This window comes from Macrosteles quadrilineatus, unplaced genomic scaffold (genome assembly GCF_028750875.1).
Source record: "Macrosteles quadrilineatus isolate MER2022 unplaced genomic scaffold, UCM_ALF_1.0 Scaffold_8__2_contigs__length_117827958, whole genome shotgun sequence".
NCBI lineage: Eukaryota > Metazoa > Arthropoda > Insecta > Hemiptera > Cicadellidae > Macrosteles > Macrosteles quadrilineatus.
Window position 1 is genome coordinate 101,776,271 of NW_026542601.1, and position 26,109 is coordinate 101,802,379.

Below are 26,109 nucleotides of genomic sequence, written 5' to 3' on the forward strand. Positions count from 1 at the left end.
TCTGACAATCAATATCCAGAAGACTAAAGAGTTTGGTCCATCGATCTAAAGTCTCATGAATACTCCATCCATCACTCTCTGTATTGAGGATACATTCAGCGGGAAATGTGTGGTATCCGGTGGAGAAAATGTTTCACGTATAAAATATTCTAAAGGTTCTAAAAAATAAAATAAACATTTTGTAAGTAAGAATTAACTGAGAGAAGATCGGTTATACTACCAATGTTAATACATGAAGCATTTTACTTATTCCACCTCAAAGGATTGAAAGGCAAAAATGTTTTTTCCAATGTGGCCTTCGAAGTTTATTCCTTTTTAATGCAGCTGGAGCATGTAACAATGTTAAGTTATATTGGTCAAACGTAATTGATTAAATACCACGGTTGACCAATGGATTGTACGGCGTTGTATTTTATTATTATTATAAGAATTGTTGAGATATTTAATTTTTTTTTAAATAATTACGGCTAACTAAGATTTATTTCGTTTTATTGTATCTGGATATTTTTGTTGGTAGTTTCTAGAATAAAATATTATTAACACTGTGATTGGTACACAAAAAGACACAAAATTGTGTTAAACGAAATAACAAATAAATTATATCACCGGTAAAAAGGTAATGAATAAAATAAAAATGTAATAAGACGTAGTGTAAGTTTAGTGAGATGTAAACCGAAGCATTAATTCAAAATTAATTATGCTTTGGAAACATTAGAGATATTTTACGTTATCCCAACATTGAGCTTAAATTTGTGTGTTTAATATTTTGATGGAACTAATTTCTAAAAGTGTGTTATAAGAGCTAGCATTCAAAACAATAACTCTAAAAGGAAGCACTCTTGGAAATTGCCTAAATTCAGCACAGGCATGGGAGAGCGGGGAAAATGCAGATCTATGATGAAGAGAAAAGTCTAACTAGCCATCCACTTTATATAATAATTTCAAAACCCTAGATGACCTCATTTGTAATGAAATGAACTCTTTTAATTTCGAACTAAGATATTAATTTCTTAAAGTTTAGTTCGAAAATTAAAATATTACCGTACTGTAATTTCATTTAATGCGAACACGGTTGTGATAAGACACAGTTGTCGTATATATTTCGTCGACAGATTAATATTATGAATTAGCCTGCGTACAGTCGAAAGTTTTAAATAAATCAAACTTATTATGTATATTAAGGGTAATATTTTAGTTTATGAAATCATTAACTTAAGGGCTGAGTTTCAAGCTTATACATATTCCTAATTTTTTTTTGCCAAGTAAATATTTTAAATGTTTATACCGTACGGGATGTTATTTTGCTTTCCTACCAAGAAATAACTTTATGAAACTATTAAGTGCGTACAGTATGTTCTACTAAGGTACTGAAACAATAATAAATATAGGCTACAATCAGTTTGTATATTTGTATCCATAAACGATATACACAAGGTAGTAGAAGTTACATTAGCGTTTTCTTCATAAACACCAACCAACCACTTTGAATCAGCGTTTAGGCGCATTGTTGTACACTGCCGCAAAGCGTTGCTGTTTTAAACAGGAAGTAAGCAGAAGTGTGGAGTTTGTGTGGTTTGTGTGCTGAATGTGCTAAACCACATCCGCCAGCACAGCTGCAGCATGTAGACACATATGCACACAGACAGAAAGACACACAGACACGTAAACAGATAGGCAGATAGACACACAGACACGTAGACAGACAGACAGATAGACAGATAATAAAGATGGTCTGGATACGCATATACCAACTATAAGCACACTGAACATTTACATTGTGTTCTGAATTTGCTAAACCGGATCAATATGTCCAGCTATGCTGTACAGACACTGAAATAACACAGTCATTACACACACAATTATTTAGCTCGGATATCTACTAATTAAGTTATTCCTTTACGACAACTGATTTTTCAGTTTACATTGTTCTAACACAGGACGATGAATATAAAATATATATATATTCACCCAATAAGCATTAAATATATTCTTCCATGGTTCCGAAAACATATTGTATTTCAAATCTATAAATAATACATTTTTAAAGGTAAATAAAGCCGAAATACTATTACTGTCAACGTTTTTGATAAAAAAACATCATTAATGTAAAAGTATTCCTTGGGAAGTAAAAGTGTCTTTATTTAATTATATTTTTAGTAAAACTAGTATTTTTCAAGGAATGACTTTTAACGTATATTTATCAGTATTTCATTATTAGAGAAGATTTAGTTAAAAGAAAAAATATATAAATTACGAAGCTACTGCATAGCAACTAATAAAATAAGTTCTATTTGGATAAAAGCCATGGAAATAATTATTTTAAAAGGTGGGCAAGGAAGGTCCACTTTTCCGGCGCTGCGTCACCAAGTTTTGATTTATGGGTAAAACAACATTAGGCCGGGGAATAAAACCAAAGTGCTGACTATGGAAATATTTCATAGTCTGGCGGACATTACCCTTAATGTATTGTTAGTTTAACAAGATCACTATATTTTTCAAGGGTCGTAAAATCTTGTATGTGAATATGAATAAACAAGCTGGTTCACACGTTTCAGGGACATATATCGTATTGGTATATCGTGTATATGCGCTATATTGGAGGAACCATTTTCTGGCATAAAATATACATTTTGGTAATATACATTTTAAGATCACGATTTAATTTCCTAAGCATTATCCTATAATGACATAGATATACCCTATTCCTTGGTGGTTATTATCTATAACTCGCTCGGTTGGATAAGAAGAGATAATCGCGTAAATCAGCATGTCTCAGTGATTTTTTCTGATATACCAAGTATTAAAAGTTAATCTTTAGGGGTAAAACCTTAACCATCTCAGAATACGCTGACAACTTCCTGTTATTAAAGATTATTTAGTAACAATGAAAAAAAAAATAAAACATATGGATTAATGATGTAGGCATACAGTACATGATAATGCACCTCGTAAATTCATAAAAATACGATTTTTTACTGTTAACTGCAAAAAAAATAGTTTCGTAAATTAAAAATTATATGATCACTACTAAAATGTATAGTTCAAGATCAACTGTGTGGAAGTACCTACTTGAGATTAAAATTTTTTTAAATCCGTTTAGACGCATTTGTTACGGCTACTACATAATATTTTAATTCTGAAATCGAACTACTGAAGATTGCTATTCAAAATTAAGTTTCACATCAACATAAACATAATAGAAGGACAATAAGAATAATGAGAATAATAAGAATAAGAAGAACAAGGAATAGAAGTGCGTTGTAGTGGTTCCCGGGAATATTGCGTGTTTTTGTATAATTTTTGAAGGCTACATATTCCCACAAAACCACGCAACTAACTCTGTGTCGCTTGCCTGTTTGTATTCATGTTTTATTGCAATTCTTAAATTGATTCAATGGTGTTGGGGTTGTACCCGGCACTTTTCAGCCGTAATAACAGCGTTGTATGCGGTAGTTTAGTCCAGTAGAAGTGATTCAGAAAATAAGATTGTGTGACGTTTACGGTTATGTAGAAAATGTAGTAAAAATACATGATTAGTATCTGTAATAAACTTAGTCCTTAATTCTTTTTTACGTTTTTTAGTTTTCCTGTGGATTAACACCTAAGGTGAACATCAGACTACCATATCAATGTCAAATAATCAATTAAAATCTTTAATCACAAGCCTTAAGTGCTAATTTCTGATGATCACAGTGTTTTTAAAGTAGCCTATATACGTTCTGCCCTCAAAAGACTAATATGTATTGTTGATTTTAGATAAAAATAAGTGGCTATTAGTTAACAAAACAGGTTATAAATTCGATTCGTTATAAATTTTGTGTTATCAGTTAAATTAAATAAATGTCATACATATTTAAATATCCGGCACTAGACATTCAACTTAGGTATAAATTCAATACAGGTAGTTAAATGTATTTTTATTTTATAAAACAATTGTTGGTAAGCTACTTCTACTTCTATAATAAGAGTATATGCTACACACGAGGCTCCAGTTTTGGTCATTTTAGGATAGTTATTTCATTCGGTGTTATGATTTAGTTTATGATATACAATTTTAGGATCATAAATTACAAAGATAAAATTACTATTCTGACCCAACTAGGCCAATTTGCGTTAACATTAATACGTACCATTTTAAGGAGTTTTTATTTTATTAAAAGCATTAAATTCAAGCTTCTTAGTAGTTAATTTTGAATAATTACTGTATAAGAAAAACTATATCAGTGCAGTTGTTATCTATTTTATTGTACAGTGATTTAGGGCAGTTTTTTTTATCACTATAGCTATACTAGGTTTTTTTGTCCTATGACGCTTGAATTGTTTTTTTACATTACTTCAGGCTGGACCTAGGAGTTGCAGCAATATCACTTAGATAAAATCCATTGGTGATTCGGCGGGATTTGAACCCAGGACTGAAGTCCCGCGCTCTAACCACTTAACCTCCTTATTGCTATAGTAAGTAGGCATCGGGGACTAACGGATTTAGACCAAAACCACCTGACTTACTCATAGACACATTGAAGAACTTGTCACATTTTGACTTGACGCCAGCTTACCGCAGCGACGTGGACAGGCTCGCAAATACTGAGTGCGTGTTGCCGCGCGGACGACAGACAGTTCTGCGAACGGCTAAGTGACTAGCATTGTCCGTGACGCTATTTTGAAACTCTCCTTTGTTCTTCTGATTCTCTCTGATAAAGCTTTCAGGTAAGCAGTCTATTAGTCACCGACGGGAAATACACTTGACTTTGGAAAGCAGGATTTGCGACTATTTTAGAAACCTTGTTAGTTCTGGTGGGGTTGAAGTTTTAGTCGTCGACTATTATTACAATGAATTTGGGGTGTATTTATTTCTTATTGTGTTTCATAGACGAGATGTAAATTTTCTCTTCATTGATGGTGCAACATATCATATGTGCTCTTTGTTTATGGACTACACAAACTACTCTACAAATGATTGTTGCATACATTTTAAATATATAAATAAATTAGTAAAATAAAATATTGGCTTAATGTTAGGGGAAGTGATGTAGAATGAATATATGAAACGATTTGTAGGAATGTATAATCATGTTTTAACTTCTATACTTTAATTTACAACATTACAAAATAGGCCTAAATACTTTATGACTTAAGAGTTAAACTGAGACTATACAATGAAAATATAGGATAAATAAATTTAACACAATCTATGACAATACACAAATTACGAATTTGTATCTACAAATTTCTTTGAATTAAATCAAGCAAAGAATTTCATTTTCCCAACACAGAACAACATTCTAAATCATTGTAATTGAATTAAGCAGGATATATTATAAAATATCAGTATAAGATAAATAAATAGACATTAAAGTTATCAAACACATTGTAAACGAAGCTAATGAATACGATTGCAGTTAAGTATCAAATAACAAATCAATTCAAATTGAAACGAAAATTACCCATAACGTTGATTATAAACGGGCGAAACGAAACTAATAAACACTCATACCACAGTCATTACCATAAAATAATTGAATTGGCCTCTTGAAAATTCAATTAAGTCCATCGCAGTTGGCGCGATTTTGAACGTTAGCACTGTGGTGAGACTACTGCTAAATGTTCTATTATTAGTGGAAATAAGCTCGAATAAAATAAAGCTTCTCTTTATTAACATCTCAAACTAATTTGCATAATTATTATGAGTTCCGATTATCGTAAATTTTTTAACACAAAGAGCTAATAGAAAAACTCTTTGGGTTTGAAAATATGCATTTAAAGGCTTGTATTTAGTATATACATATATAGCTGAGCGAAATTGTGAAGAAATGTAATTTTTTTGTAAAAACTGGACAAAAATTCCCTTTCTTCTAGTGCTCATAGTAAATGGTTCTGATCAGGGAAGCGGCATATTTCGGTAAGTTACTCCATTCTACACCAACCCTGTATTCACATCCTGCAGAAAATACGAATAGAAAATATGTCACTGGCGAAGTGATAGAATGATATTTTAATCCAGAAAAAACCGTTAATATGTGCCAGTTATTGAAATACAGTATGGGTAATCTATAAAACTTAAATATATTTCCATTTATATTTCGTGTGTAAGAGTTAAATTAAACAAACACATTTATTTTATTTACATTATATGTTTTAAAGGGGCTTTGGATCATTATGTTTTGTTTCCTCACATAGACTTATTAAAGTAAAAACTTCACACACAATGTTAATAACAACCTTTTAATTGTTTAGTTTACATAAATTACGCTGGATATACAGGGTGATTGATATAAGTGTGCCAGCCGTTTTATTCGAAAACTATAAGAGATATCAAAAAAAGTTAAATGGTAAGTGCCTTGGATTTTTTATTTAAAAAATTATAGTAAAGTCAAAAAAATTATTTTAGCCGCCATTTTTCCAATATGGCCGCCAACATTGATTTTTCTTATAGAACACCCTGTATTTTATGATGTAATCTGGTAGAAAAAGTAATTTTGAGACGATTTTATTCTTGTGATTTTTTTCATAAACCTAACCGTTTCAAAGATAATAATGGTTTAAGTTGTGAAATTTTGAATGGTTTTCGAACAAAACAGCTGGCATGCTTGCTTAGGCCTTTATCGAAACTCTTTCTCATGCAGAAATTTCAAAACTTTAACCATTATTATTTTTGAAACGGTTAGGTTTATGAAAAAAATCACAAGAATAAAATCGTCTTAAAATTACTTTTTCTACCAGAATACATCATAAAATACAGGGTGTTCCGTAAGAAAAATCAAAGTTGGCGGCCATATTGGAAAAATGGCGGATAAAATAATTTTTTTGACTTGACTACAATTTTTTAAATAAAAAATCCAAGGCACTTACCATATAACTTTTTTTGATATCTCTTATAGTTTTCGAATAAAACGGCTGGCACACTTATATCAATCACCCTGTATTGTTCTTTGTTTGTTAAAAGTATCTAGAAAGTGCATATCATATATCATCAACATACTTTAAACGAAGGTTTTAACAAAATGAAAGAAGATCATGAACGGGTAAAAAATTTATATGTGTTTAGTAACCGTTGAAAAATATAGCCTACATATAATTATTAGGTGACAAAAGTTAACTAGCTTATCTACGCGACTATATTTTTGGTTGGTCGTTTCTTAGGAAAGGAATTCAACATCAACATCGACATCGATCAATATGTAATATCAATTGATTATTAATAAAACACATTGTCAGCAAAATTGTCGTAAGTAATAGTTTAAAGCACATCACATTTTTAATTTTTGGAAAACTATCATAACTCACATCATCATAACAAATATGTCAAAATGCAAGTTGCACACATAGAACCAACACTGATATAACTTACAAAAGATGTAAAATTATAGGATATAATAATACTCTTAACGTATATTTGTTCATGATAGGTACATAAAGCCATTGTCTAGTTTAATAGTTTAAATTATAAGTTTCGAACATAAGTTCCAAACACAATCCCACATATGAAATACATATCAGCAAGTTATAACACATACCAACTTGACTGAAACATTCAAACCAATACAGTATCCCCATATGAAGGTAATTTATTCATAAAACACAACAAAGGGCCAACGGGACTCAGCGCGTGTTTCTCATACATAACAAATGCGCTAATACCCCGGAGAAATCCAGTGGGATGTAATCATTATTAAATCGGCGGTATTTATTTTGTATCGTGAACGTAACCAGTCGTGCGAAGATTCGGTCGGATTGACCTCCGCCGCGGGCGAAGCCTGGAGCTGGAACGCCGAAACTGTACGACGCGGAGCATTGTTGGGTGGGGCAGTAGGGGAGGTTGTGTGGGGGAGGGGGAAACGTGAGTCCAGTTCGGAACGCGCTATCAGCTGAGCGGAAACCTCCAGTTGCCTGCGTGCGCTAGAGCAAGACAGTTGAGGTTATGTTGCTTTTCCAACCGGCTTTGATACGTATTCGTGTTCGGATTTGACGTATGTATTCCACCCGGTGTGGAGAGTGATGACCTATTTGAATTAGTGGATTTCGTTCGGATAAAAGTGAAGTGATCAAATTTGTAATGAAGCCAACAGGAGCTGCTGTGATCGCTTTGGTTAATTTGTTCTACTTGATCAAAGGTTTGTAATTTAAATTGTGTTTGTTTTAAATACTATGCATATGTAAGTAACAATGTACAGACGATATAGTAGCCTATAGACATTGTACGACATTGTATAGACGATAAACAATTTCTTGTTTTAGCTATGTTAGTACTTTTTTCACATAGATTTTTATAACATAGCTTGTCATGAAACAGTATGATTTACAAGTTATATTGTTATGTAATGGTGATATACTTATATATTGAGTTTCTTGGATTTTTTGGGGATCTTTGTTGATATAGAGGGAATTAAAACACCTGTATCTTGTCGTGTGCCATAATACAGTTTTAAATTTAGTTTAGACAATTTTAATGATACATTGCACAATATCACTCACATATCAACAGAAAGAGCTTAATTTACGAAGGTCATAATATTATATTATGGCCTTCGTAAATTAACGTAGCGTTTCATGGAATTCCGTGTAAAAATTATCATATAAAGAGCTTGTAAACAAATATTTATAATTTTGAACAGCAGTGAATTAGTTAAGCTTATTAATCGTTAGATATTCCGAGTATTTGCAAATTATTTAAATTTGTCAGGATAAAAATACCTAATCATTAGAATTTCATTGAAATGAAATGCTTTATTTCCGTGCATGATACATGTATGGAAAAAGTCAAAAAAACTAAAACTAAGTAAGAGTACTAAAAAATTGAAAAAATTACATGAATCACCACATAAAAAAAAACACACACACACACAACATAAACACACAACACAACATAAAAAAAGGGTTGTTGTTCCTGCAACACTCCATGCATTCATTAAAGATACGTAGCCTAATTATTAATACGCAGTTAACTTATAACTTATGCAATTATATTTTATATTTACTTGCAAACAAACTTAAACAAATAGCATGAAGATCAGCAGCTATAATAGTATTAAATGGCTAATTTTATCCAAGCAATAAGTAGGTACCGTAATTGAATTTTCAATGTTCGTCGTCTTGTACTTTAGCTCCGAAGCAAACTGATATTCATATAGTTATGGGATCGTCACTTTTAATTAACCTACATTAATTAATTGAAAATGAATAAATTAGAAAAAAAACATTTCATAACCTTAGTGTAGTTTTAATCATACTGTTCTAGACAGAAAGTTTATATTATTCATAAAAATGTAAATGTGAAAACTATAAACTCCTTTTAAGCTAATGAACAATAACAAACCATTATAGACAAACCAGTTTACAAATTGAAAAGTAATAGCATTATGCCACTACAAATACAGAAGATTAATTCCTTGTTAAGGAATAGTTATCATTGTTGCTCTAGCATAGTAAGACTCAACCAAATTTATAAAATAGGCCTAGTTTGATAAAAACAATATTATCCTAAACCAACATTTAATCACTTTTAACTATGGTAATCAACTAGGTAACTACCTGATTGAAGTGGAAATCATATTTCTGTGTTAAGCCAATATAACCAAAAAGCTGAGAAAAAAATGTAATCAGTATAACCAATTTGATGGGAATTACCACAAACTACATGCAGTACGTATAAAGCAAAATACTTAGTTGATTTAAAAATTAAAAAGTGATAACGATAAAAAATACGTGTTCTGAGGACCTTAACTAACAAATTATAACAATATAGTACAATGTATCAACGACTTTTGAAAACTATTAAATAAACAACTACTAGGGTAGTGCTCAGATTCGTATAAATTATCTAACTAAATTCTTAAGTTTGGTTATTGTTATCTCTATTGTACGGGTTAGGTTAGGGTATTAACAATCAAGGTACATTAATTTATTATAGACTGTAAAAACACTATCACCAATTTGTAAACATTCAGATAAAGTTTTCCTACAATTTCTTGTATTTACTTAGTTATAATAACTTATATTTTACAATAATTTAATTTACTTACTTGTCACTGGGTTCAAACAACATTAACTTATTGTTTTGATTAAAACATACAACAATTCAAAGGGGTTTAGTAACAAGAAAATATATCATGTGTTTTGTTTATATATTTATAGCTTTCGTTATCTTAGTTAGAGTTAGTTGTTCTAAAAGCTGCTCCATACTAATTTGTCCATAATATCCTAGTATTTGTAAAAACAATCATCAAAAATACTTTCAAAAGTTGTAGCATTCCATATAACAACGTGAAACCCATCAAAGTATGATAAAAGTACGATACCTTAGTTAATCAACATAAACATTATCAACCATACCAATTTAAAGGGTTTGTTTAAACTAATATAAATTGGTGTTCCCAAGTTAGGTATTTATCATAACATTATCCTGATTTATTGTCATTAATTATTATCGTATTCATTAATCCATTGCTTGTGTTACTGCAAAGCACAGTTTTATAAATATGAATTGGTTAAATCCTATAATAGTGTTTCATCGTGTACGAAAAATAAAACAAGTGTATAATGTTTCTTTAAAATATAGACTACAGTTATTTTGGACAAGTTATATACTAGTACCTTTTGAAAATACAAAGAATGTTGAGATTTTGAATTACCTATTTTTTCTATGTTACAGCCTAGTTTAATTGTGTTATCCTACTGCTAACATTATCTCAGTTTGTAAGTAAACAGGGTTTATTCGTTTCCTTATTGACGTTGTTGTGTGGACCAAAGCTGTTTTCACGCCTTTAAATTGTTATTTCAAAGCGATATCATCTTGAGAAAACGTTAAACAATGATGACTTGTTAAATAGTCTTTGAAGATTGTTGTCAATGACCGGTTAAGTTAAGAGTTGATGTTCCTTTTTCTATAGCATTGTTACAATTGTAGGTAACAATTGTTAAGGCTACATGTTAAAATGCTCAGTTTAGATATTAGGTTTAGGTGGAAATGTCATAGTAAAGTGTTGTCGGTAAAACATTGACTTTGTTATTGACCTACGTAAATGTTTCAATTTATGTTTTGTTGGAGAGAAAATCAACTGACATCAAGCACTGCAAATCCCATCGTATTATACGTCAAATTTCTTATATAAATTATAATTATTAATGTTTAACCTTTCGTTCATAAATCTCGTTATTATATTAATTGTTCGATTAAAATAATAAGATGAGTTAGAGGCTACAGTAACGCAGGACTAAAACCAAGGTTGTGATGAGTCTAAGTTCCCAATGCCACTTAATACTTACGAGAAGGCCTATGTTTATATTGTTCCGGCTCACTCCTTTTCCTAATTCCTTACACAAAATCTAGTTGTATTTTATCCTATAACCAGACTTTGGGCCTGTTCAAACAGTAAAGTTCAATTCTGGAACAGACCGTTGGACAAAATTACAAATTTACCAATATTTATTATTTACCAATACATAAAAAAAGACCGAAGAAATTTTAGTTCTTTCAGTTTTTTTTTTTTTGTATTCTAGATTTGTACACCGCAACCATTCAGTCACACAGTCATCACATATAAAAAAAAAATAAGTCATCGTTGGTCAATGGTCCTACGATAGTCTTTTGAGTCTGCTAAGACAGGCAAATTCAAGGTGAGAAATGTCCATCGACCTTTTGAATATTTTCTTAGCATAACGCTTAACTATCACCAATTTTTTTTTTTCGATAAATAAATCCTAATATGTAAGTTTTAGATCCTTTGTCGTCTCTAATTTGTCCACAACGCCCATTCTAAGCGTAGGCCAACTTTCCACCAATCTCGCCGTGGGCTAATGGGTAATGGGTAGTCATGGGTTTGTTGGCCCAATGGGTAATTAAACACAGTAAACAGTCGGCCATGATGGGTCACTGTCGAGTGCATCCACTACTGGCGCGTGACAAGCTTTTTATCGACAAGAATGAAATCTTCAATACTCGCTGCCGTTCCGCTCGAAGTAGTTCGCAGATTTATTTACTTTCAACAGATAAGAGCCGCCCAGCGCAACTATATTTCAGGATTGTATCTAACAGTTGTAGGTGGGAGGATGATTGCAATTATGTAAGTCATGGAAAGTATAGAAATCCTACTTAATTGTAGTTGCCTTTGGTTTAAAATGTTAAAATGTTATACAGGAGCTTTAATTTAAGTTTCATTGAAGGTTCCCCGATTTAATGGCTAAATATTAAGTTTTTTAGGTATGCGCAACCGAATTTTCCATAAATATGGTATTTGGTTTTGATATATGTATATGAGAATAAGAGCAACAATAAATTTCGGCCAATGGATGACGATGAGAATGACAAAATTATTGAGATGTTATAACCTATTATACCTTAGTTCAGGAAACTTCGGCTATTAGATAGTGAATTTGGACTAGTAACGTAGTACTGCATTTAGTTGTCGTGCAAATTGGCTTAGGTTTCTCTTGTCGATGTTAATATTCGAAGTAATTTACCAACACCATCCTATAAGCGAGCTGGTCTAGTGGTTAGAGTGCGGGACTCCGGTTCCTGAGATCCCGGGTTAAAATCCCGCTAAATCACCAATGGATTTTATCTAAGTGATTATGCCGTAACCCCTAGGTCCAGCCTGAAGTAATGTGAACAAAAATTCCGGGCCCGTGCCTATTAAAAAAAAAATCTGAAAAACGTTTCACGATAACTAAATGCAGTAAAACATAGTTCTTTGTTGAAGGAACAATTGAATGTGTAGCTGATTATTGATATTGAGCTGAGCCATATGCCTTTTCGAAATAGAATCATAAACCTTACTGTATTTTAGCAAATGGTATTTTTACATTAATTTAAAACTATTAGGCTACTTGGATATTTTATAGAAATACTAAAGAACCTGTATGAAAAAAACGAAATGATACTTTTACATGCAAATAACATATAACTAATAACATGGTACTTAATAAAAAGACTAAAAAACAATATCACCATGTTTACACTTACCATAAGTTTGCAATAAGCTCTACGTACCGTGAGTTTTCTAATGGATTCCACCAACAAAACATTTATTTGGTTCACATAAGACGTTATATTTCACGAGGAAAGGAAAAATGTCACCATTTCACCTGCGTGCGTGGAGGCGTCTCATGAAAAATGTATTGGAAATCTTATACATATGTTGCCACCACACCTTGTGCTGCATTTATCATGAAACTGGTATAAGACTTGGGTTATGTAACTAGTTACATACTTCCAACAATATTGGAATGTGATTTAGCCTGCGTTTGACTTTTTTGGTCAAAATTGTGATTGTTAATAATAAATAACAAAACAATATATTTTTATAGTTAATTGGAGTTCTGCTTGACCAAAATGTATTATGAAATTACCAAAATATAATGTGACGTAAGTATATAAATTACTTCGAGGGAGTCATTTATATGAAAATTTATATGGCGTGTGTAATCATAACCTGTCATTTATAACGAACTGAAAGAGAAAATTTAAATTAAATTAAAACAAGATTAAATCAAGATTCCCATGTATCTTAATCATAGGCTAAATTTATATTATGTCTTCATTGTTCATTTAAGTGTTTCTCGCTAAAATTACTGTTTTAAAGAATTCCCGTCATAAGACTCTACGCAGAAACATACACAATAACTATATAGAGGTACGAAAAAATTGAAATTCCTTGTATTAACTACTGTAGGTGTTTTGTTGTAGTGCACTGTGTGTTTCACTAGGAAATTAGATTTTCCCCGTAAATGTGACATCCTTATTATTCGTAGCTCTCTTGGGGAAGGGAGAGGGGGAGGGGTTTCGTAACGGATACTGCACTGTGAATCGTCTTCCCAAAAAACCCGGCTTAAAAAGGTTATGCAATTCATACAGAAGAAGAATCAAATACTTCACATAAAATACACCTTACACCTCATCCACAAAGCTCAGTTGTGCATCTGCCAGTGAACTTTCTATTATATCGAATGTTAATCTCACTGTTTTTGTAAACAAATTTACAATATTATGGACTAAATACGCTTAAATCCATCGGCGATAGTCGGGATTTGAACCCGTCACTCCACCAGGGAAATACTACACTCAGAACTCAAGGCGAGAATCGTATTTTTATCAGATGTCTTGTTATGTTAACAAACGGGTGTTGTATAATATGGACTAATATGTGTTAGATTTTCTAATATGTGTTAGAATGAATAGAAAACAGTTATTACGCAAATTAATAAGTTGCAACTGATGTAGAACAAAGGGATTATTTACACCGTGGGGCTGGACATAGGTGGTTCATTTCATGTTTACATGTGAAAACACGAAGCTGATTTACTCTTCCCTTAGGGACATTTAACTAGGTAATAAGGGAGTTTTTATTTCCATATGTTTTTATTTTCACTGCGATTATGGAACAACTTGGAGCCAAGAGATTAGTTTATTTTTCCATAATGGTTCAGAAACACGCAATTGAAAAAGAAGTATCATCTAAAGGTCTTAGCAAATCAACATCAACAAGATTTGTTGTACAATATTACAAAAGCCATTAAGTAATTCAAAATATTCGTAAAATTGTGTTGGATATTGATTCTCGTACAGTTAAAGAATGCTGTTGTATACCATAGACGGGCATTTATGTAATATGTTTAACAATTAAAAGCACTCGTGCCCTTTTAGTTGTTAGTTATTTCGATATTTAGATACACAATTGTTGTTGAATCCAGTATCAGATAGAGTGCGCTGACATGAATTACCCATTCCCGTTGTGTACATCAAGCTTAATTAAGGGCAACTTTTTGTAAACTGTATCATTTCTAAAACCATAAAAACCACCAAAAACTAAGTATGTACCACAGTAGTAGACGTATTAAAATTTGAATAGTTTCATTAGTAGTGGCAATATGATGGTCCTATGACACTTTAGGCACGTTTTCCCCATAAGAATAACATGGTGAGCTTTTTTTGACCACTTTTTTAAAAATCCAGCTCTCGGCCTATACAAGCCTATATAAATGTTCAATACCATTGTATAACACTATTACTATTTCAAATCCACATCCATTCACAAAATCGAGCGAGGTTTGCACGCGAACTCGTGCGCGCTCCCGGCTCATGGCATGCTCCCTTGGACATCCTTAGTGGAAATCCATGAGTTCTGGCTACTTGGGAACCCAAGCCATTTGACATATAATAAATCACCTTTTCTCCTAATAACCTTTTCTATCAAGTACATGTCTTTATATTTGGTCTTTAACAATTCCTCTGTATAGAAGCCTCCCCTGATTATATTACCATTTTCATCTTTCAAGATATAAGTCACAGGCTTTGTATTCTTTACTTCTGCTATTGTAAATAGCTCCCCTGTCCAATTCGGGGTATATCCTTTACTAAAAACATGTTTATACTTGGAAATTCTCACACTATCACCTACCTTATATCTTGGCTTTTTAACTTGCACTACTTTAGAAGTCAACCTCTCATGCACATATTTACTGTTCTTAATATTCACTTGGTTAGGCTTCATTCCTATAGATCTATGCACCTTATTATTATATTTTCGAATTAACTTTGGAAGTAAATCCAACCATTTATAACTCCCCTGAGCACTAAATTCCCTATATAACCAATTCTTTAAAGTTCTCTGAAACCTCTCCACAATTGCAGCCTTAGTTGTAGAAAATGTGTGATAGTGATTAATATTTAATTGTTTCATTAGTTTGCTAAAATATTGATTAAAAAATTCTTTTCCATTGTCAGATTGAATGTTTTTAACCCCCTTTGGTAGAATGGTTTTAATGGCTTCTGTAACCACCAAACCCGTCTTATTCTTTAGCGGAGCAGCATAAGCTTTTTTAGAAAATGTATCTATTAAAGTTAAAATATATTTATTGCCAGAATTCTCTCTAGCATAGTTTTGCATATCAATTAAATCTATTTGTACAGTTTCGTTTATACCTAATACTTTAAAAGACCTTCTAATGAAATTCTTTCTTGCAGGCTTATGGAGTTCGTATGCAATTTCATTCATTTTTTATAACATCACTCTTTCCTTGTACTGTAAATATATTACCATTAGCCCCAATCAATAGATTATCTTCCATTCTTTTAAATACATAGTTTTCTGGTATATATGGTCTATTATCTATATACTTAAATCCACTCAAAGATGTGGGGTCGGCAACTAATAAATCAGGATTGTATTCCATCAAATTAAATTTTCTTCCTCCATATACAAATTTTGATCCATCATAATACATAGCTTGTGACATTAAACAAATATCATCTAAATATTCCCCCATTGGCAGATTTCTTATATATTGTTTTTTGGCATCCCAACATTTTTCTTTTTTATCAAAAGTTATAGTCTGTTCTTTTGTAACACAGTCAGTGTCATCAACGGCAGGTTTAACACGTACTAACCTTTTATTATTAAAATCCCAATAGCCTGCTTCCATTTTTGGAACTTGTGAAACATTCACAGCATCCTTACTATCTGTACCTTCTATCAAATTGCTAAGTTTCTGTTTCTTAGCATTCCAAACACCATTCTCTGATTCTAAAAATTCATAATTATTATCGTCTTGTACAAATTTACCATCTTCTTTTCGTATTAAAGCCTGTTGTAAAGTGGGCACATCATTTAAACTTTCACCCTTTTCTACATTAGTAATTTTCCGTTTCTTAGCATTCCAAACACCATTCTCTGATTCTAAAAATTCATAATTTTTATTGTGTTGTACAAATGTACCACCATCTGTTCGTATTAAAGTCTGTTGTAAAGTGGGCACATCATCTAAACTTTCACCCTTTTCCACATTAGTAATTTTCTGTTTTTTAGCATTCCAATTTTTATTCTTAGATTCTAAAAACTCATATTTAGTTTTACCTTGTAAAAATACATCACCTTTTCTAGTTAATGTCTGACCCAAAGTTGATACATCATCTACAAACTCCCCATCTTTAACATTACCAATTTTACGGTTTAAACAATTCCAACTATCGTCTTGTAAATTTAAAGTAGGTTCATTACTAGCCCTGGGTTCTGTAGGCTTATTATATGGATTATATAAACGATAAAATTTATCTATAAACATATTTTTATTTAATAAATAATTCCACTTTCTCTTAATTCCTCAATAATGGAATCTATTTCATTATCCACTCCTGAGTTACCGGCTTGGCGACTTAGCCAAAGAAGTCTTAACCTATCTACAAGCTCATTAGGATCATCCCAATAAATATAGTCTATTTTATTACCAGTCACTTGTCTCAAACCTTCACCAACAGATTTAAAAAGAGGTTTAATTATATTAAGATATTTAGTATGTCTATTACTTGAAATTGGTGCACCATCTTTGTAACTCTTTAAATGTCCATTTGTGGCTTCCAAAATCTCTTTATAATTTTGCAAATCAACCTGAGTATAATCCTCAGGTTCTTTTAAAGTTAACAACTGCCACAAGCCTTTTGTCCCCTTGTAGGTTTTATTTGCAACTGTGACATCATCATTGGCAATATCAACTTCCTTATTTCCAATAAAAAATTTATTTGCTTCTCGTCTAATACCATATGTAGTGTCTGTCATACTACTTTTACTGAGGTAATTTCCTAAATAGTCTGATGCTAAAAGACCAAAATCTAATTTCTGTGGAGTGGATTGCTGTAATGGTTGTAATGGTTGTAATCTTGGTATCATTGATATTCTAGATGGAGTCATTGGGAGTATCTCCATTTGAGGCCTCTCTGTTTTGCCAATAGCTGTGATTTTTTTTAATTCTTGTAATGGCTCTATTAAAGGTTGGAATGTTTGGAACCTCTCTTCAGCCTCTAGAAACTTGCCACGTTTTAAAGCTCTATATTTCTCTCGTATTTGATTTGCAGAGTCAATCAATTCTTGTTGAATGTTTTTCATCTTTTATTTACATTTTATTTATCTCATTTGACAAAGGATTGTACTCAAACACTTTATCATGTATTATCAAACAATATGCAGATGTATTTGCTGGCACATTGTCTGCAGTTTCAATCTCTAATTTAATATCAACAATTCCTTCCTTCACTGTTTCATTCTGTCTAGAACAGTCTATTATAATTAGTGGATATTTCTTCATAAACTCAGCCCTACTAATCATAGGATCTGGGATAGTATTATAGTAAGTCTCTCTAAACCTCATAAACATCTCATAAGCTTTAGAGACATCTCCATTTTCAAAGTCAAGATTTAAATCACTATAAGGATAATATTCAGAGTTTAGAAATACTTTGAGATTTTTTAATTTACAGTGATCAAATTCGTCAGTTCTTTTTCGTGCACTATTATCCCTAGCTGTTTGGAAACCAAATATAATATACCTAGGCTTCTCCAAACTTGAAGATGTCTTTACTGACCATGTATGTCTTGTTGTATTGGGATATGATGGAAGTTCATGCAACTCTAAACTTCTAAATGCAATTTGCAAATTTTTATTTTGCAATAACATCTTTTGTAATTGTAACTTCTCCCCATCTGATGGTATCACATGTGGCATGACCCATTGAATAGAGTTAAGTGTAATTTTGGGAATTGTATCAGCAGTGCCACTGGCTGGAGCACTAGTGGTTGTTAATATACAATTCAAATCATTTTTGGATCTTTTCAACACCAATTCTTGTTTGACATTTACTAATACCTTATTAAAATCCTCGAATACACCCATTAACAACTCTAATGGCAAACAAGTACTGAACTTGCCACCTTTATGGAACTCTTTTAAATTCGTGTCAGAATCAAATGCTACATTTGACAATTTAGTAGTTTTATTGTAAGAGCTCAATATTTTCATAAGACTAGAAATTCCTGGGTTTCTTACAATGTCTATTTCTTTACCTGCAACTTCGTATCTAATTTCATCAAATAAGAACGCAAATGCATTATTTATAAAATGACCTTTATCATTATTTTCAATTTCTCCCTTAATATACAGATAACTCCTACATGGGAGAGTTAGCAAATCTTGATTATTAATACATATTCGAATTTCATCAGAATTATTTATTGCCAAAGTGTTGTGGGGAACATAGGAGTGATTTGTAATTTTAACCACACTATCGTCGAATTGGGATTTCCCTGTAACGTCTAGAAAATCTTCCATTTTTATTAATAGAAAATTTTAACTTTAGTCCTATTGACTTTAGGAACCTAGCATTTTGTACACTTATAGATAAATTCTTATAAATTCTCATATCTTTTTTATATGACAAGTAATTGTAGTTTCTTCTCCGTTAAAGTCAATTGCCTTGTCATGTTGATCGGCAAATGTAATACTGACAACATCTAAACTTCTCTTATTTACAGGAAAATATATAATATTTCTTGGAACTTCAATAATTTTGTAGCCAGGAGGAGCTTCTGGATAAAAGCTATGTATGGTGTGTGATTTGTTGCCATTTAAATAGGACCCGTTTGCAATATTACATTTTACTCTAATCACATTTACATTATTAATGTTTATTTTATTTGTAGATTCAAACTGAACACCAGGAGTAGAAACACCTTTAAATCCCAATAAGACAGACCCTAAACATGGTTTTGTAAAATCAAACACATGGCTAGAAAGTAATGTCGCTTTCATAGTTTTATTATTAGCTGTAAGGAAAAAGTCTGGGATTTGCTTTTGAATTTCCTTTGCAAGCTCAACCACCTCATATGTTCCTTCAGAAATTTCTATTGTAACTGGAGCATTGTGATCATAATAGAAAACATCATCACCTTCTCCAATGGTTAATTTGTTGCCTTTAAGTTGATTTAATTTTGGAATAAGCCCTTTGAATAAAAGTTTGGATTTAGTATTAATTAATGCGTCTCCATTTTTATCTATTATAACTTTAAGTTTACCATCTAATAACTGGTTTAAATCATCAACTGAGATATCTCCTTTTGGTAATGTTTTTTTCTCTACTTTATAATATGTTAAAGTATTTAGAGGTTTTTTAACATTAAATATAGAATTATAACTTTGAAAATCTACTAATCCAATTACATAATCATCATTTAATTCTATGGGAGGAAAGAACACTGACTTAAGCTCTGGCTCTGTACCCGAAAATGTTATAGTAAATGAATCCATTTTTATAAACAAAAATTTTTTATGAATGATAAACATAAAATTCCACAAATAGAACTATTTAAATCTTGTATTTGATCGGTTGTATAGAAGATTTTATATCCCTCAAAATATTTAATTACTTCTTTTGGAGGTTGGATTCCAAATGGGTCAAAATAAATTACAATATCTTTATTTTTACGATATGCTGTCCAATGTGTGCCAGATGAGCTATCTAAATTAACTATTCCGCACTCTTTTACTCTTGGTTTTAGATTTTTTAGCTCGTTTTTTAGGTACACCCCCCTGAAGTGAGGCACGTCTTTTGCGGCCTCTAACAGCTGGTAGTTGTCCATCTTTTTTATTAAATTTTAATCCCATTCCCATTTTTGCTTTTGCCTTCATCAAATTTGTCACGGCATAAGCAGCAGCTTTTTCAGCAAGACTTGCGTCCTTGGCCGTAACTCTAGTCCAAGCTAAGTCTGCTAATCTCATGTCTGCTTTGTTCCGAGCAGCGGTATCGGGATTATTCATGTAGAATATGTCATGCTCTTTACAATAAGAGTCTAGTTTATTTTTTGGAGGTACATTTTTGGCTAGATTCCCACGTATATTCGTTCCAGGTCCACAGTACTGATATGATGGTATGTGAAGTGGGAATGGAAGGTTATTTATAAGAGTATTCAATAACCCTCGACCCCTGTAAGGCTTTAGGAATAAACCTTTGCCCTTTTTACATGTTTTCTTATTATCATTTTTTACCATTTTTATTATATAAAAAATGTCTTTTATTCAACAAAAACATAAATTTAAAATAGTACATACTAAGGAAAATATACCAAAGAAGTTGGGTCTATTTCCTACCAATATTCGATGTGTTATTTGTGGTCCAAGTGGAAGTGGGAAGACGGTTGTAATTTACAATTTAATTGTAAGAAAGGAAGGATTAAAATTTACAAACTTATATTTAATATCTAAATCTTTAGAACAAGAAAAATATAAAAAAATAATTGAAATATTTAGTTTGTGTGACGAAGTGAAATTACACACGTTTACTGACTGTGAAATCACACCAAATGATGTAAAATCACAGTCAGTTGTTGTATTTGATGACATAAATAGTCCAAATATTACACAATTTTTCTCAATGGGTCGACACAAAAATATTAACTGTTTTTACTTGTGTCAATCTTACAGCAAAGTACACAAACATTTACGTGATAATGTAAATTTCCTAATATTATTCAAACAAGATGATTTAAATTTAAAACATGTATATCACAATCATGTTGGTAATGACTTTTCATTTGACCAATTTAAAAATCTCTGTCATCAATGTTGGGATAAAACTAAATATGGCTTTTTCGTAATAGACAAAGAAAGGTCAAAGAATAATGGCAAATATAGATTTATGTTTGACCAATTCTATCAAGAGGATGGTAAGGGTAAATAAATAAAAGACTTTTATCTATGAAAGTTTTTTAACATTTGCATTTATTTTATATCTACACATACAATTTATGTTTGATCAATTTTATAATGACCAAGAGCAAGAGTATTGATGCCATCTTCCAGAATAAACCTCTTGTCATCGTCAAATGATAGTACTTTCTTGTTCATGGTCAAGGTTTGAAGATGATGATTTGTAGATTTAATTCTCGTCACATTCTCGTAGTAATCTTGCCCAGTTGCAAGACAGTTCAAATAATGTTGATGTCTGAGGAGATGTTTTACTGTAGCACCATCAGCTCCCTTAGCTTTCTTCACCTCTAAAGCTTGCTTGTCTTCTTCATATAACCATTTTAGAGGAATGTAAGAGTATAACTTTGGTCTTAAACCACAATATTCATACATAATATGACCATCCAATTCGTCTTTAAACTTTCCAGTGACTTTTTTATTTTTATCAGAGTATAAGAAATGGTCTTTACTATATCCAGAGGTATCAAAATAGTGCAAGTCACATTCTATTTCCTTGTAAAAGTCCTCTGTAACTATAGCATACATTAAAGAATCTGTATCTGTCATTAGAAATCTTTTATTCTTAAATTTTGACATATAATTATAGTGGAAATCATACATTATTACTTTACTAATATCCAAAATGGTCATTCCCAAATATATTGGTTTATTAAACTTTACAACTAATTTATTTAAATGTATAGCATGTAAATTGTTATCAAACTTTTTGCTACAATCAAACCTTGGATTAGTGACATATTTTGTTAATAGTGACTCATCCTTGAGATATATATCACGAAACTTTCGTTGATTCATAATTGTTCGACCAAAGAGACTATTATTTAACAATTTGTAAAAGTCTTTTTCGAAATCATTATTAGCACTTTTTCGTTTTTCAATATTAAAATTAATATAGGGTGCAAGCCATTTTGATTGTCTAAATTTTAAAATTCTATGGTATTTTGTAACAACCAACCCCAATTCCTCATATTTTTGTAATGCTTTATAATGTAAAATATATTTAGTTTTGTCATTTAAATTTGGTATTAATTTCCCATTCATTTTCTCTGGTGCCAATGGATAGTCATTATGTAAATCATGTAAGCTTTTATCATATTTTAAATCAACTTCTAAAATGTAACCAAACTCATAATTTTGATTGTATTTGTAGTCTATCTCATTAGTCCAACGGAATTCATCCACAGGCAGTGGCTCGCACATTGCTGTAGAGTATAGCGAGTTACAATCTAAATATATTAAATACACACTCTCTTGATTGGGATCATAGTGTTCACCCATATATCTATTATTGGCTTTAGCATAACGTGTGGAAATCATACTGACTCCTCCTCTGATTGCACTTTCTATGAACAAATGCATGTCAATATCTTGAAATAATTGTAATTTTATACCAGTCATTCTAAGACAGGCCTCCCATGTTAATCCAGGAAGTGAATACATATGTACGGGGTCAAGTTTATAATCCTTTAAACACAGGTCTCTAAAAGTCTCAAAGACATCAGCCAGTAGCAATACATCTGTTTTAAGATATAAATCATGATATTCTTGTAAATTATTTATATTAAAATGGGTCCAGACATTTTTAGCATGTTCATATTCAATGGGAGAGATATGTTCTTTAGTTAGAGTACTGTAAAATGCTTCAATTGGGGGTAGAGACTCTGCAAACTTATCTGGTCCCGTCATATATTCATAGGGAAATACACCTTTACGCTGTAGTAGAGGATTGTCTATGAATCTAAATGTATTTAAATTGGAAGCCAATTTATATAATGGAAGTGACAGAAAGTTATAGGAATCTAAAAATATTAAATCATCAACAGAGAATGAAATGTACTTTTCCATATCTTTGGCTATGCAATTTAATTTACGATCATATTTTCCCAAGTGTTGCATTATTAAATGTCCATCGTAATTTTTCAAGTTATGGCAGAATACTGGGATTTTCTTTGTTACTTTATAGTTTAAATTACAATCATTGTGGGCAGCTCCACGGTATCGGCCAGATGAATGACAATGATCTCGCACCCTATCAAAATATAGGGGTTTTTCACAAATATGACAATGCGTTGAGTTTTGGAAAGATGCCTCTTGTTCAGGAGTCATTACAAGAGGAATATATATCGACATTTGACGTTTAATGAAGTCATAAGTCTCAAATAACCTTTTGAAAAATACATCCATAACATTTGCACCACTATATAACTCTTCAGAAATAATCTTAGAATCTCTCACTACAACAAATGCAAATCCAGATGGAATATGGTTGTTAGAGTTTATAAAGCACTCAAAATCAGCATAAATTACAAATGGGGCTTTAAGTTGATATTTATAATTTTTAAATTGTAATGTATCTTGTTTCGACATTTCCACTCGTTGGGCATCAAAGTTTTTACAATATGTTATATGACGTTCTAATTTATCATTAGTGTAAAAATGTTGCAAACACAACTTGCAAAAATGTTTCTTATTCATATGTTTTGTAGAGTGGAACATTAACTTATTAAAATCACAAATTAAACAGTAATGTGATTTACGACCTTCTTGTAATAATAATAAATCTACATGAGTATTACTATTTAGTTTGGTCGTTCTTAATGGATATATACATTTCTGGTCTTCAACTCCAAATACATTAACACTTATATTATTCTGTCTTTCGAATTTATCTATATCAGATATTTTTACGGGATATTTTATATTTGTCATATTCAACTGTGTTTCATAGGGTGCATAGCTAGAGACTCTTTTAACATTTTGATGTGTATTATTCATTGGATATAAAGCTGCTAAAATTGACCAAAGGAAGCATTTATTGTCTGAATTTTTTATATTTAGAACTGCTTTTGTCAATTTAATACTTTCTGGTGTGGGGATATATGACTTTGGAGTTAGGGGCTTATACTTATAAACATGCAGTTGCCAATATTTAGTATGATCATATATCCATCCACTGCCTTGGGCTTGATATTTGTGCATGGATGCATCAATCTTTAAAAGTGCATTTTCAATTTGGTGTATTAAATCTCTTTTCTCAATAGTTAAGGTGGTAAGGCTTCTAAAATCTGCAATACATTCTTTTTCATTAACTAATTGCCCATTTTGATCCATTGAATATTTTATAAATTTAATTCTCCTTACTAAAGTCCATTTTATCGGAAGAGGACAAGACTGAAGAGTATTTTTAAGTTCAGTTCTAATCGATTCACCAACAAATTCAATCATTGTATATGGACAATTATTGCAAAAATTGACATGTCTTTTAAAATGACCAACCACATTTTTCTTACAAAAATTACAATTCTTATGACTTTGTAATATATGCGATTTTAGAACCACATTATCATCACAGATTAAATCACATACCTTGCACAGTTTCACCTTCATTTGATGTACTAGCTTGTAGTGGCGGACCAAATTGCTCTTCTTGGACAGCGAGGCGGAGCAGTGTTGACAGGTCGGCATCACGCACGAGAATGAAATATCACCCAGATGCCACTTCTATATATAGGCTCATCCCCGGTGACGTCACAACCTGGGGATTCCCCAGTCGCATGACCGCTTCACTTGGCCCTTGTGACAGTGCCCGTAAAACTATCTAAAAACGCTTATATCTCGAAAACGGCTTGAGATACGGCAAAACGGTTGAAATTCTGGCAAACGTAGTGGGTGTCAACTTTTGATTATAAACAATATTACAACATAAAAAAATCAAAAAGTAAGAAAAAAATTTAACATTATTTTATATGGGTACAAATAAAATTTACCATGAAAAATCGTCTAAGTCCGTAAAACTATCTAAAAACGCTTATATCTCGAAAACGGCTTGAGATACGGCAAAACGGTTGAAATTCTGGCAAACGTAGTGGGTGTCAACTTTTGATTATAAACAATATTACAACATAAAAAAATCAAAAAGTAAGAAAAAAATTTAACATTATTTTATATGGGTACAAATAAAATTTACCATGAAAAATCGTCTAAGTCCGTAAAACTATCTAAAAACGCTTATATCTCGAAAACGGCTTGAGATACGGCAAAACGGTTGAAATTCTGGCAAACGTAGTGGGTGTCAACTTTTGATTATAAACAATATTACAACATAAAAAAATCAAAAAGTAAGAAAAAAATTTAACATTATTTTATATGGGTACAAATAAAATTTACCATGAAAAATCGTCTAAGTCCGTAAAACTATCTAAAAACGCTTATATCTCGAAAACGGCTTGAGATACGGCAAAACGGTTGAAATTCTGGCAAACGTAGTGGGTGTCAACTTTTGATTATAAACAATATTACAACATAAAAAAATCAAAAAGTAAGAAAAAAATTTAACATTATTTTATATGGGTACAAATAAAATTTACCATGAAAAATCGTCTAAGTCCGTAAAACTGTCTAAAAACGCTTATATCTCGAAAACGGCTTGAGATACGGCAAAACGGTTGAAATTCTGGCAAACGTAGTGGGTGTCAACTTTTGATTATAAACAATATTACAACATAAAAAAATCAAAAAGTAAGAAAAAAATTTAACATTATTTTATATGTGTAGCATGCATTTTATATGGGGGAGCGCGCACGA

General features: G+C 31.5%; 1 protein-coding gene across 4 annotated transcripts in view; it reads left to right on the plus strand.

Annotated features, from left to right (window-relative positions):
* The first annotated feature begins 7,882 nt into the window (after nt 1-7,882).
* Nucleotides 7,883-26,109, plus strand: part of LOC129000999 (irregular chiasm C-roughest protein-like) — a 214,204-nt gene continuing 195,977 nt past the window's right edge. For all 4 annotated transcript variants that reach the window (XM_054428118.1, XM_054428120.1, XM_054428119.1 and 1 more), the window contains exon 1: nt 7,883-8,111. In XM_054428118.1, coding sequence (XP_054284093.1) covers nt 8,054-8,111 — 58 coding nt within the window. In that variant the 5' untranslated portion in view covers nt 7,883-8,053. The remainder of the gene's footprint in view (nt 8,112-26,109) is intronic.